The sequence below is a fragment of the Procambarus clarkii genome, chromosome 32 (assembly GCF_040958095.1).
Source record: "Procambarus clarkii isolate CNS0578487 chromosome 32, FALCON_Pclarkii_2.0, whole genome shotgun sequence".
NCBI lineage: Eukaryota > Metazoa > Arthropoda > Malacostraca > Decapoda > Cambaridae > Procambarus > Procambarus clarkii.
The window spans coordinates 26,375,238-26,390,139 of record NC_091181.1 but is presented as its reverse complement, the minus strand read 5'-3'; the positions used below and the strand labels follow the sequence as shown (position 1 = coordinate 26,390,139).

Genomic DNA, 14,902 nt, shown 5'->3' with positions numbered 1-14,902 from the left:
AATGACGCTTCCTGAACATGCAAAAGGTGAAAGAATAAAAGTTGAGAAGTTAATTTAATAATTATCACTTTCGCTTGGCGAGGACTCAATGCTGAGTCATCCGTGAAACAGGGGCAAGTCCGGCGAGGACTCATCATCGAGGCCTCCATTAAAATATTTGCCAAAAATCTGGTTTTTATCCGATTTTGGGGGGACTGATTTTAAACTGCATGCCAAAGCGGCACACGCTGCCTTTGCTAGGCCATGTGGCACCCAGGCGGCTCGGCCTGCGCCGTAGGCCCATTGTTTATGCTCCATGGTTGTGAACGGTGTCGCCTCCCCTCGCGTCTCAAATGTGTGAACATTTCAGCTATTTTCCGTGGCTATATTTCTTTGTGTGACTTTAGATACTATTTGGGCTTACTCCACAATGGATAGTGATCATGAATAAGACCCTTCCAGTAAGAAATCCACGAAAACAACGCGTCAGGTGGAGAAGCTAAGTAGTTTTCACCTGAAGTACAAGCGAGTGAGACTCACACCCTCTAAGTTTCAGGCTGTATTTGATGATTTATCTGAGTTATCTAGTCACGAAAGTGTTGTTGAGACTGACATTGATGAAGTTAGTGAATGTATTGCAACGGAAACAGCAGAGGAGGATTTTGATAGTGATGGAGGTGAGGAGTCTGAGGTTGAGACTGCCTCACGTGCAAAGCAAGGTACTGGGGCTCGTGCCAGACCCAAACATACCACACGTACCCCAACACCAACAGATTCTGGTGAAGGGTGGTGTAGTGACAATACTCCAACCTTTGTAGACAGTTTTACAGGAATACCAGGCTTGAATGTTCCTGTACCTAGCACTCTTTTGGGATTTATTCAATTATTTCTCACTCAAAGTTTGCTGAAATATATGACTTATGAAACTAATTTGTATGCTTCCCAAAGCAATGCACGTACTGGGACCAACACAAACAAGAGATGGGAACCAATGACAGTGAAAGACATGGCACGATATTTGGGACTGATGATCTTGATGGGTACTGTATTTGCCCGTTGCCAAGAATTAGAATGTACTGGCAAACAGGTAGATTCTGGCATATACCTTGTTTCAATACGTTTATGACTTGTAAACGATATGAATTGATTGGAAAGTATTTCCATATTTATAACAGTAAGTCCATTCCACAAGGCCACACTCTAGACAGACTATTCAAAGTTCGATCAGTCATGCAATATCTCACAAATAAATTCAAGATATTATACATTCCTCAGAAAAATTTGAGTTTGGATGAAGGCACAATGGCATGGCGTGGCCGTCTATCTTTCAAGACCTATAATTCCAATAAACCTGATAAATATGGAATGAAGCTCTACATGCTAGCTGAATCAAAGACTGGCTACATCTTTGATTTTGAAATTTATGCCGGAATTGGGAAAACGACGATTGAAACGGTAATGGGCTTGATTGAACTACTGAAGAACAAACGTTACCATTTATATATGGACAACTATTATAATTCGGTTCGATTGAGTGAATTGCTGTTTGAAGTAGGGATATACACCTGTGGTACCATCAGAATGCAACGTGGTGCACCTAAAACCCTTCAGATCCGAGCAAAGGGTAAATTGCCGGTAGATACAACTGTATTCGAACGGAGGGACAATACTTTCATAATTTTGTGGAAGGATAAGCGAGTTGTTTCACTCATAACAACTTGCCACAATGCAGATACACAACAAGTTGAACGTAGAAAACGAGTACGGAATCATGATGGAACGTCTTCAGTGAAACAGGTAACTGTCAACAAGCCAAACGCAATCTGTGACTACAATTCAAACATGAAAGGTGTTGATCACTTTGACCAAATGGTCAAATATTATCACTTCACAAGGAAAAGTCTCAAATGGACGAAGAAAATGACCTATTTTTTGCAAATGGCTATCCATAAAGCTTATGTGATGTACAAATACTACACAACAGATAGAAGGAAACTCTCATTACTCCATTTCCACGAAGAAGTCATTTCGGCACTACTGTTCTATCATCAAAATAAATGGCCTCAGCAAAATGATGACATCCCACATGCTCCTGATGTAAATGCCGCTGGAGCAAATGTTGCAACACCCGGACCATCAACACCAGGACCATCAGGTGTGAGGCGCCCACTATTCACTTCACCTGTACCTGTAGCTGTACCTTCATTGTCTAAGTCAGAAGACGAGATGCTGATTATCCCTAGTAGTGCTGCTGCTTCAAAAAGACCCGTATTGTGGATAATCCAGAACGTCTCAACAGAAACTTGTCCCATGCCCAATTAAAGATAGAGAAGTGTCTGAAGTGTCATGTTTGCAAATTGTCTGGTAAAAGGAGGGACACACCTATAAGTGCAAGACGTGCGATGTGGCACTGTGTCCTGGACCATGCTAGACCAACTACCATCACAAGAAACAATTCTGGGCTGATAAGCAGTAATGCTTGCCCACCATCCACTCCACCTATAAAAAACACGGTTAACTCTTCAGGAACCGTTTTCCTGCTGCAGGTGAAGTGGATAAAACTAATGTTCAACCCATGTCATGCTCCACAAACAACACTGTATTGGTAAGTACAAAAAGTTTTAGTTTTTTATATAGTTTATATTCTTTTTTATACTTTATTGTATTGTATTTGTAATATTGATCTTCAATTTGCCCTTATATGCATATATCCATCTAAAGCATTCTATTAGGAACAATTTCATACCAAAATGAGCATTGTAACACGAAAATTGACGTTAGCAACCGGAAAATATACTAAACATTTGTGGGTGGGAATTGGGGGTGTAGCGGGTGGGCGTCTGGGCGCTCCCTCGCGGCTAACGCGTGGCCCGTCTTCAACTCGTCCGTGGGTAGAGTGTGACCCGGTTTTTTATTTTATGTGCATATACTCTAGAGAATTCTATTGTGAACCCATTGATACCAAAATGAAAGACCTAGGACGAGAATTGAGGTGACAAAGTTGAAAAGAGTATGCACTTTTCGGAATTACCGCGCGCCCCCGTGAAACGCCCAAAGCCACCTGGGGTAATGGGGAGGTCACATGCCCAGAGCGCGAAAGTGTGAAGAGAGACAAGAGTTGCCCCGACGTGTGTCAAAGGAACGTTGACCATCATCTAGGGGCAAGAGAATTTACCAAGAAGACTTATGATGTCACATGGGAGTGCTTGATTTGGATTGCCAAGCACATCCAGTGTTAACAAACTGGAAGACAAGCAACAAAGACATGCTTGGTGGAACAAATTAGTAAGTGCAATTGAGAAGAAAATTAAGTGAATGTTGTGGATGCAAACTGAAGGAAAAGGATACAAAGAGAAAAATAATGTGGGTAAACCATAAGTTAACAGATCTGCTAAGCAGAAAAAATAGTGAACAAGGAGCTCAGACAAAAAATTAAGTTAATATTATCCTCAAAGCAATTTTAGAAAGATGTTGTAGTGTAAAAAGTAGATTGATGGAATAGTCAACGGAAATATTAAAAATGAATAACAGAAGGTCAACTTGTTAGGAAGAAATAAGAAATAGGTACAGTACATATATGCCTGTATATAATAATGAATATGACAAAAGGGTGAGATCAATGACTTTAGCACGAATCTTCCTATTTGTCTTGTATTTTTCTCCACTTGAGAAAAAAGTTGAAAATATAACTCTCCCAAATTTAAGTACAATTATATTGAGGCCTGACACTAAGAGATGCATTTTATTGACACTTATCAAACTGAAACCTTATTTTCCCCTCCCTTTCAACACAAGTATATGATTTGGTGACAGATCCATACTCTGAATCTTCTGCTCAACCTGAGAACTCGACATTTAAGAGAAGAGGAAAAACTGTGCGAGGTGCAATCTGATCAAAACACTAGAGACGAAATTTACTGACCTATCCCAGAATAAGTTCTGGATTTCTGTGAAAGATGACTATCCTGCCATTCATAGGAAAGCAATATAGTATAGTATTTGCAGGTTGCAACACCTTACATGTGTGTGCAATCTTTTTCTCATTTAACCAGTATCAAGAGCAAAGACAGATATCATCTCCTTTCAGCTGAAAATTAAATCCATGTGTGTTTACCTACAGTTTGACCCCAAATTAAGACAAGCACAGGTTTCACACGAGATGCAAATTTCATTATCTAAATTAGCTTAAAAAAAACATTGTATTGACCCACATATATTTTCATAGTGCCTTGATTTATCTTATGCTTTACAACATTGTCCATATATATTTTTTAGTGTTTGCAGATATGGTTGACTTTTTTTTTAGATTAATACATACAAGTATCAAGAGTATTGATATACAGTGGAACCTCAGTTTTCGTATGCCTGTTTTCATATTTTTTGGTTCTCGTACTCAATTTCTTCGAAAAATTTGATTCGGTACTCGTTGTTTGCCTTGGTTTTTGGAATTTGTTTATACACATACGGGTCCACCTAGCGCATGGCGCTTCAGTTTACCAGTGTCTCCCACCTAGTGATGATCGCGTTTGAATTCTTTGTGAGGAATTTCATTGTTTGTGCTTTTTTTATTTCTGAACATAATTCTTATTATTAGTCCCAGAAAAGTCAGTGGAAATGTTTAACCTAAGAAAATAGTTGTGAGGATGACGATAGAAGAAAAACAAGAGATCATTCACAGTTAGACAAAGTGATGTCTCACTACAGACAAGTGTTAAAATGTAGGGAAAAATAACTGTCTATAAGTATCTATAGACATTCTTAGTAAGACAAGCAAGCAGTGAGCCACAACCAAGTCCTAGTAGTATGCCAGCAAAACATATGACAGAGTACCCCAGAAATGTCATCACTGCTGTTATAATGAAAGGGGACTCCCCTTCCAAACACTAAAACCTCTCCTCCTCCCCCTTCCAAACATTAAAACCTCTCATTGTCTTATGTATGACCCTCTGTCCTGCGTGACAGTGAATACCAGCATTATCCTCACTTTAATAAGACTTAATTAAAATCCTCAGATTAGGCAAAAATGTAATTAATTTTGTCAATAAAGATGTTAATAATAATAATCTTCCTTCCCCCCTTTCCAAACATTAAAACCTCTCCTCCTCCCCCCTTCCAAACACTAAAACCTCTTCTCCTTCCCCACCCCCTTCCTCACTGCCTTCCATATGCCAACAAGAGTCCTCAATAAAGATAAGGTACCTATCTTGAGGTTATCTTGAGATGATTTCGGGGCTTTTTTTAGTGTCCCCGCGGCCCGGTCCTCGACCAGGCCTCCACCCCCAGGAAGCAGCCCGTGACAGCTGACTAACACCCGGGTACCTATTTTACTGCTAGGTAACAGGGGCATAGGGTGAAAGAAACTGCCCATTGTTTCTCGCCGGCGCCCAGGATCGAACCCGGGACCACAGAATCACAAGTCCAGCGTGCTGTCCGCTCGGCCGACCGGCTCCCCCACATCGTAACATGCAAACGTAAACCTAAGAGTATTATTCTGTATAAAATGTACCTTGTAGTTAATATATTTGGGGGTGTGGAACGGATTAATTCAATTTACATTATTTAAATTCGTTTCGGTTTCATATTTTTCGGTTTTCGTACCGTCTCTGGGAACGGATTAAATATGAAAACTGAGGTACCACTGTATTATATAATTATTTTTATTCAGGGGGTTCCTTGAGACATGAATATTATTTCAAGGGTGCCACAATGGTAAAAAGGTTGTGAAAACGCTGTTCTAGGGTCTTACTTGTCGCAAGTGACAAACACCAGAAGAATGGAAATATGTCAATGATAGTGTCTGCCCCTACAAGCAACTAGAGCATGCCACAACATCAACTTTAGCCACTTTATCAGTTAACACAAGTCAAAGCAATGTAGTATCAGCTTCTTAGGTACTTTACGCCTTCAGCAAACATTAATACCAAGTCAAGCTTAAACTTTCTAAACCCTAGGATTAATTTAAACACTCCCAAACTCAACCTAAATGACTCACGAAACTGTCATAACAAATAAATGCCTAACAGCCAACGCCCAACACCTAACCACAGCTACTGTACTTCAGGGAAAGATAAAAAGAGATGTACAGTACCACAAGAATGTCACCAGCTGAAGTCAACCCCCAACACACTCGCCATATAACAAGACAAACGTAGCTCTTTAACTTACCCCCCTCCTAGAGCGAGGAGTGGCGAGTCCAAGCTCTCTTATCCCTCGTATAACTCTAGCACCGATCAGGGAGGGAAAATATATAACAGGGAAAACTCGACCCCCCCCATTCACAAGTCCTATGAAGGATGTATACAGCCCACTGTCCGCGTCGTCCCGGACCACACAGTTATCGTTCCACAAAGGCAGGCTTCAGAAATGAAATTTAGTTTCTTGGCGCATATATGTTTTAATCTATTAAAAAATATTTATTTATTTTGTTTGATTTATAACTATAAATTGTAGGCATGTCTCCATGTATCACTGAATAAATGTACTATTTTTTACTCTTTCAGATGGAAGGATTTTTTTTATTAAATTTGGATTCTACTTGCACAAAACCCTCACATATTATATACTAAACCTCTTGTAACCTGAAATAAATCTATACATTTGGGTAGATATTTCAAGTAACTAGAACTTGGTATAAAATCCAGGATCAAGTTAAAATTAAAAATTTTGCCCAGAACTCTGTGAGTATTAGTTACTTTAGGCATAATAATATATATACCAGCTCAATCTAGAAATCCAATATTCTGCTTGTAATTCATTTTGTTTGAATGTCATTTTACCTAAATAAATTAGTATTATTATTACTATTATTATAAAATCATTCGATGAAACCTATATATTTATATAAAATAAATCGTCATTAGTTATAATACAGATTATACTTTACCTGAAAGTATTACATCTTTATTTTCACAATAAAAATGTAAAATATTGGCTAACAATAAATAAATACATAACCGTTCAAAAACCAAGAATGTTTAAATATTATCGTACATCAATAAGAAAAACAACAAGCTGTTACCATATGTTCAATTCCATGTCAGCGCTTTATTATCTTTATGCTACAAATAATTACCTGAATTTACCTTAGCGCTACTAACACTAATAGCCTCGATGAGGACAGGTTAAACCTTAATTTTGTATAGATAATATTAATATATGTATAATATATGATTAGAATTCAAATTATGCTTCTTCTATACTCATTAGCTACTTTTTTATATTTAAATAACGGATCGTAAATTAAAACTTTTCATGATTATAGAGCGCCTGGCAAACGTAACATGCATGTACCATTAAGCTTTTCAACGTCTGGCGCGGGTATTACCCAACATGATGACACACACACTGAAAATAGATTGGTTAGAGAGGCGGGGTCCAAGAGCTTAATAGCTCGATTCTGCAGACACAAATAGTAAATACAAGTTGATTGTCCAGGACGGACCGAAACGTCGGCGTCTCTTCACTTTCTAGTATGTGGTTTGGTCAACACATTTCTCAGCAACGTTATCGTGACTCCTCATCTGCAGTAAATACAAATATAAGTACTGTTTGAATTATTTATGTACTCCTGAATTTACCTGAGGGCCACCAATACTAGTGGCCTCGACGAGGAGAGGAAGCCAGCGGCTTGTCAAAAGTCTCCCCCATTTGCCCTGATGATCTTTTTCAATTGTACCTTAAAAGTTAACAGAGTTTTGGCATCTACGGCTTCGGTGGGTAGGCGGTTCCATGGGTTTATAACCTTGAGGGTGAAAAAGCATCTCCTGTTCTCAGTCCTACACTGTGGGTTGTGCTACATCTGACTTTTTGAAGATATTGTCCGGATCAACATCCTCTGAGAGGATGTATACTGTGAATTATATCCCTGCTTGTTGGTGTTATACACTGAGAGGTGTACCCTGCTTCTTGGTGTATATACATTGAGAGTTTACTTTAGTTCTGGACTATGTTCAAGACTAAAGTATACTTGTGCTGTGTGGTCAGTAAGCTCTTGTGGGAACCTTAATCAGAGGGTCTGACGGCCGAGTGAACAGTACTCGGGGTGTTTTCCGCCTCAGCGAACGGAAACGGAAACAAATGTTGAGTTTCTTTCATCCTATTCACCTAGCAGTAAATACGTACGAGTTAGACAGCTGCTACGGGCTGCTTCCTGGGAATGTGTGTGTGTGAAAATTAGGATTGAGGACTTGCCCGAAAGGCTACGCATGCTAGTGGCTGTACTAGAATGTAAGAACTCTTGTATTTATAAATAAATTAGTTAATTATCCTCCAGAGGTTGATAGACCATAAGCCCAACACCTTAAAGCGTTCTCAACCTCATCAAACTGAATATTCCTATTGACCCATTGCATTGCCCTGTTGTAATAGGACTGTCGCCAATATACCGCGAGGCTCAAGGTAGTTATATTGGTTAATATATTTAAAATATGAATATATTTAAAATGATGTAGCTTGCATACATCGATCTTCAGTGGATTATTCCGCACTTCTGCTTGCTTTCGAGCCCGAAAGAAAGTTTGCTGGGCTTGGAAAAATGCAGAACGAAGCCTCGAGGATTAGACTTGGTTGCCTACGTACCACGAAGATACTTAATATGAGTCCCCGTGGTAGATGATGGTAGCCGAGGCTATTTCCCCATCATCCCGCCGGCGCTCTGATGGTAATCTTGGGCATGATATTTTATCAAATCACCTCATTTTTTGGGGCCACATGAGCAACACAAATGCGAGCAAGCCTGAATGGTCCCCAGGCGTTATCTTGAGGTTATCTTGAGATGATTTCGGGGCTTTTTTTTAGTGTCCCCGCGGCCCGGTCCTCGACCAGGCCTCCACCCCCAGGAAGCAGCCCGTGACAGCTGACTAACACCCAGGTACCTATTTTACTGCTAGGTAACTGGGGCATAGGGTGAAAGAAACTCTGCCCATTGTTTCTCGCCGGCGCCTGGGATCGAACCCAGGACCACAGGATCACAAGTCCCGCGTGCTGTCAGCTCGGCCGACCGGCTCCCATACGACCGTACTCCCATACTCCCATACGACCGGCGTATATGCAACTGAAAACGCCACACCCCAGAAGTGACTCGAACCCATATTGCCAGGAGCACTGTAGATCCCAGCACTGAAAGTAGCACACCAGGTAGGAGCAGCAGTAAAAAAAGCTAAAAAAAAAAAAAATCTACAAATAATCAATCGTACCTTTGATTTTAAGGAAAAGAAGATCGTGATTCAATTATATAAATCTCTGGTGCGCCTCCACTTGGGGTACTGTATCCTAGCACAGAGACCTCATTTTCAGAAGGACATAGCTGTTATCGAGAAAGTGCATCACCGGGCGATAAAACTCCTTCCAGAGCTAAGTCAACTCACGTATCAGGAACGGTTGAGGGCCACAGGGCTAACAACACTGCAAACCAGACATGACAGGGCTGATCTCATCGAAACTTTTAAAATACTGAACAATTTGAAGGTTGTTGATCCAGACAATTTCTTCAAAAGAGCCTGTGTGACACAGACAAGATGCAACGGTTTCAAGCTCAACAAGCCCCAATGTAGGACTGAAAATAGTTTTTTAGTTAGTTTAGTTCATTTATTATGCACTCCATACCTATCTTGTGTGCGGTAGTGGAAAGGGTTACAGAGGCACATATAATGGGTTCAGGGACTGAACCCATTATATGGGGGTTCAATAGTTGTGGGGTTCAGGGACTGAACCCCACAACTATTTAGCTAAGTTACAATCTTGATGAGCTAGTTACAAAATTCAATACACGTCGTCACATCATCAATGGGTTCGAGATCAATCAAAAGTACAGTTTCTAAATTAAGCAACTGACATATGTGGAGAGCTAGTGTCACAATTAATATGTTTGTCCTGCACACGGCCCCCCATCCAGTGGGCAGCGGTGGATAGGTTACAATCACTTAATTACTACCTACAGTTAGCAAACTGGGGATATTTGGCTAAAATATTTGGTAGCAGATCATTTTAAATGAAATATTGACACATCTTTGGTACATTTGTTATGTGTTTCAAAGTCCGGGAAATTTACTGAGATTTTATGTTCCTTCATTTGTTATATGAACATTTGGAACTTTGTCTCTGAATTCACGTATCTTTTCGCATTCTATCACATGGTGACGGAGAGTGTGCGAATAATTTTGTTGACACAATTTACGTTTGGTCAGGTCTACATCAGGAGATCATGAGAATTCCCAGAGATACTTGTAACCGAGTCTAAGCCGAACCGTAGTAACATCTAGAAGTCTGCTGATTTTATTGGATGATCCATAGATGTGTGGCTTCTCTTGCATGATAGCATTATGATAGATGGAATTGCTGGTGTCGATTTCACTTTGCCTCAGATCTACAAGATCTTTGCTTGAGATCAAGCTTGACCTCAGATCTACAAGATCTGAGGCAAAGATCTACAAGATCTTTACTTGAGATCAAGCTTGACCTCAGATCTACAAGATCTGAGGCAAAAATCTACAAGATCTTTGCTTGAGATCAAGCTTGACCTCAGATCTACAAGATCTGAGGCAAAGATCTACAAGATCTTTACTTGAGATCAAGCTTGACCTCAGATCTACAAGATCTGAGGCAAAGATCTGCAAGATCAAGATCAAGCTTGACCTCAGATCTACAAGATCTGAGGTCAAGCTTATCGAGGTCTAGGGAGACCTCGATAAGCATTGTAGGCTCTCTGTCGTATACATTGAGAACTTGTATGGGTATACATATACCCATACAATCGTCTACCTTCTTAAGATGTAGCTGCCATTATACTGGACGCATCATATCCACGGGTTGTCGGCGCGTCTAAATCAACAACAACCACCATTATACAACAACAACCACCATTATACAGTATGTTAGTTAAAAATACAACTTGAAGAAATCTTGACGAATAATAGGAGTGTTTGTTAACAAGCCACCGCCTTCTTGTCCACGTCGAGGCCTCCAGATATGATGGTTGTCAAGTAAAGTAAATTTCGGTATCCCAAGGATATCTTCATTTTTACTTAAGTCTACCCATATCCATTTTCTGTGTTGGTCGTTCCATCTTCTCTCGGTGTGACTCAACTTTCTGACGCTTCTATCTATTATTACCAGACGATCCCAATACAACGAGGTGACAATAGCTTGAGTTATCTCATTTCTTCGAATTTATATTTCAATAAACTCATCTTCCTCCTTATACAAACACACCAGTATCCAAATTCAAACTTAATATGGTGTCTGCAAGAGTAATATTTATCTGGCAGTATCAAAAGTTACGAGTTTGGTATCAGGCGTCAAGCCTATCACTGAGTACCCAGTCATTACCTACTCAGACCCGCTGGTGTGAGGTACCTGGAGCTTTGCAATTAAATCTTAACCAAATATCTCCAGTTTGCTAACTGTAGGTATTAACTAAGTGATTGTAACCTATCCACCGCTGCCTATTGGATTGCGGGGGGGGGGGGGGTGGGGGTCGCGAAGTGCAGGATAAACATATCAATTGTGACACTAGCTCTCCACCTGTCAGTTCCTTAGTTTAGAAACTGTACTTGTGGTCGGCCTCGAGCCCATTGTTGATGTAACGAAGTGCATTGAGTTTTGTAACTATAGTTCATCAAGGCTGTAACTTGCGTAGCATTATGAATTGTGGGGTTCAGTCCCTGAGCCCAGTATGTGCCTTTGTAACCCTTTCCATTTCCGCCGACAAGATGGGTATGGGGTGCATAATAAATGAACTAAACTAAACCTCCCGTGTAGTTGAGGCTATCCCCATAATGCAGCCGGAGTCTGCCAGTGCAGACTACTGATCACAAGGCCTTGTATGACTAACCATCCTGTGTGATGGTGATGTTTAGCATCACGTAGCTAGTTCTTGACGCACTGATTGATTGATGAAGATTAAGCCACCCAAGAGGTGGCACGGGCATGAATAGCCCGTAAGTGGTGGCCCTTTTGAGCCATTACCAGTATCAAGAGCTGATACTGGAGATCTGTGGAGGTGCGACTGCACCCTGCGTGACGGGAGATGTCTCCCGTACCCCTCTTGACACACACTACACGCCCCTTCATATAGTCTAGGGGCAACTGCACAAATGCAGATGTACTTAAATGTGTTAATAAAAAACAATTATCAACCTTTTGAGCACTGCAGGTTTCTTCTCGTTTAATATTGTTAACCCATTAAATATATGAACTAATTGCCTACTCACGTTCAAGTGAATTTATATCCATTCTATAGTACGGCGACCAAAACTGAACTGCATAATCTAAATGGGGCCTAACCAGAGCAAGATATAGCTGAAGAACCACACCAGGTGTCTTGTTACTAACGCTTCGATTAATAAATCCCAGTGTCCTATTTGCCTTATTACGAACATTCATGCATTGATCCTTTTGTTTTAAATTCTTACTAATCATAACTCCCAGATCCCTTTCGCAATCCGACTTCGCAATCTCAACACCATCTAGCTCGTATCTTGTAACGCTATTATCATTGATGGATTGATTAATAAAGATTAAGCAACCCAAAAAGTGGCACGGGCATGAATAGCCCGTAAGCCTCACAGTGTGTATATCCCTTGCATATATACTCTGCTATGAATTATCATGACCATTATGGGCTATTCGTGCCCGTGCTACCTCTAAGTTGGCATAGTCTTCATCAATCAATCAGTCACCATGACCAACATCTCAGGGGTTCTATATGGCGCAAAGTTCTATACAGCAAGGGATCAGCACTGTCTCCTGTTAGGCTTATTGCGGTCCCCATAGGCCAGTGGGCCCTAACCAAGGGTCCATGGATTATTTGTACTTCAAGTTCAAGTAAGTTTATTGAGATAATGAAATACATCTCAAAAGGATAGAGTAGCTTAGGCTATTTCTACCCTCGTCTATTTAAAGTCCCTCAAGGGGCTCACGAATTCATACAGTACACAAATATTAATCATATTCACACAGAAATCACAATAGCGTGATGCATCAAATAAAGAAATCCAAATGCAGGCGATGAGTCACAATAACGTGGCTGAAGTATGTTGACCAGACCACACACTAGAAAGTGAAGGGACGACAACGTTTCGGTCCGTCCTGGACCCTTCTCAAGTTCACAAGGGCCGTGATGAGGGTTCGAACCTAAGCCCGGGATGATTCCAGACGCGCCTTAGTCGACTATGCCACGACATGGTTAAAAGAATTGCAACCTGGAGTGCTACTGCCCTCACAAGGAACATTTGGTTGACAGAGCCACACACACACACAGACAGGCACCGCTCCTGTGCCAGGTAAGTCCACTACGGGCTCACCATAGCCCGTGCTACTTGCCCCGCTCCTGTGCCAGGTAAGTTACGGGCTCACCATAGCCCGTGCTACTAGGAACTTGTTCCAAGTAGCTGAATCTACAACAACAGCGACAGAGCCCGGGTGCATGGGGGGGGGGGGGGGATGTGTAAAACCCCAGTTTGTGCTTCGGAGAAGCTACGGGAGCCTCGTGAGGGCAGTAGCACTCCAGGTTGCAATTCTTTTAACCATGTTGTGGCATAGTCGACTAAGGAGCTTCTTGGATCATCCCTGGCGTTGGTTCGAACCCTCATCACGGCTCTTGTGGATTTCTTCATTAATCATATTTTTCATTTCACATTCCAATAGTAATGATGTGGTATACTGTGAGTTCTCTTATTGGTCATGCTGCACTTGTCATTACTGGTTTTAGTAAAGTTAGACTAAACAAGTTGGAGAAGGTACAAAATGACGCCTTGAGAATAATCTTGGGATGCCCAAGAAATGCTGCGATTGATATAATGAGGATGGAATTGAACTGACAGAATATTGGGGATAGAATTTCTGAGATAAATGTAGCTTCGGTGATTAGATTAATGAGAGGCGTGGGAGCTAATGAATTAATCCGCTCAGTTCCAAAGGTGGGAAGAAATGAACAATACATGTTAAAATATAATAAGAGAGCATATATGAGATCCTTATGTCCTAATATTACAAATCATGATGTCTTTCAGGAATATAAATTGGATAAGTTTAGATTTAGGAAAGACTTGGGTAAATACTGGTTCAGTAACAGGGTTGTTGATTTGTGGAACCAATTGCCGCGTAACATTGTGGAGGTGGGGTCCCTCGATTGTTTCAAGCACGGGTTGGACAAGTATATGAGTGGGATTGGGTGGTTATAGAATAGGAGCTGCCTCGTATGGGCCAATAGGCCTTCTGCAGTTACCTTTGTTCTTATGTTCTTATGTTCTTATGTTCTAATATATTGCATTGTCAAAGAAACAATTAACACCACCATGGGAGGAATGTAACGTAGATGTAGTAATTATTCCCTCTATTTTCTTTCATGGCGAGTTTTCAGACTCTTATCTCTGCCGCTGTCTGAGTATTTCACTGACAAGCAATAGCGCCTTATCTTGAGATACCTTGAGATGGTTTCCGGACCTTGCGTCCCTGCACCCTGGTCCTCGACCAGGCCTCCAAGTCTGTTTACTTGGAAACAGACGCCTAACATTTTGACACTTCTTCTTGCTCAACACTTGTACAGCCACTACAGTCAAAAATAACGCTATGTCTTCAATTTCTATTTTAGTAAAGTTATTTTCCTTAGCCTTTGTTTCAATTTTTTTTCCAGCACATTGGGTTGAACACTGCCATCCCTAGTGGATAGTTTATTTTTCTTAGGCTGTTCCATCATTCCTTTTCCTTATCGAGATCTTACTTTCAAAAGTACATATCTGCTTTTTGAGAAAGTACAACTCAGCCAAAAAATAATCCCAGAACTAAGTCAACTCTCATACCAGAAAGTGTTGCGGGCTACATAACTGACAACACTGCAAACCATACATGACAGAGATGCTCTCACAAATCTGCCGAAACCATAAATGCTAAGACGTTACTTCATTTCAAAATCCAACTGGAAAAA

General features: G+C 40.8%; 2 protein-coding genes across 4 annotated transcripts in view; one reads left to right on the top strand and one right to left on the bottom strand.

The window, feature by feature from the left end:
* LOC123759306 (ubiquitin-conjugating enzyme E2 Z) overlaps positions 1-6,307 on the bottom strand; it is a 70,955-nt gene extending 64,648 nt beyond the window's left edge. For all 3 annotated transcript variants that reach the window (XR_006773023.2, XM_045744188.2, XM_045744190.2), the window contains exon 1: positions 6,145-6,307. The gene's annotated coding sequence lies outside the window, so the exon portion shown is untranslated. The remainder of the gene's footprint in view (positions 1-6,144) is intronic.
* On the top strand, positions 1,282-2,301 carry LOC138370486 (piggyBac transposable element-derived protein 4-like). The gene has a single exon (XM_069334854.1). It carries the CDS (start codon positions 1,282-1,284, stop codon positions 2,299-2,301), a length of 1,020 nt encoding a protein of 339 aa, XP_069190955.1.
* Positions 6,308-14,902: the final 8,595 nt, after the last annotated feature.

Coding starts and splice junctions, on each gene's coding strand:
- LOC138370486 (XM_069334854.1), top strand. CDS start 1,282: ATGGCATGGCGTGGCCGTCTATCTTTCAAGACCTATAATTCCAATAAA.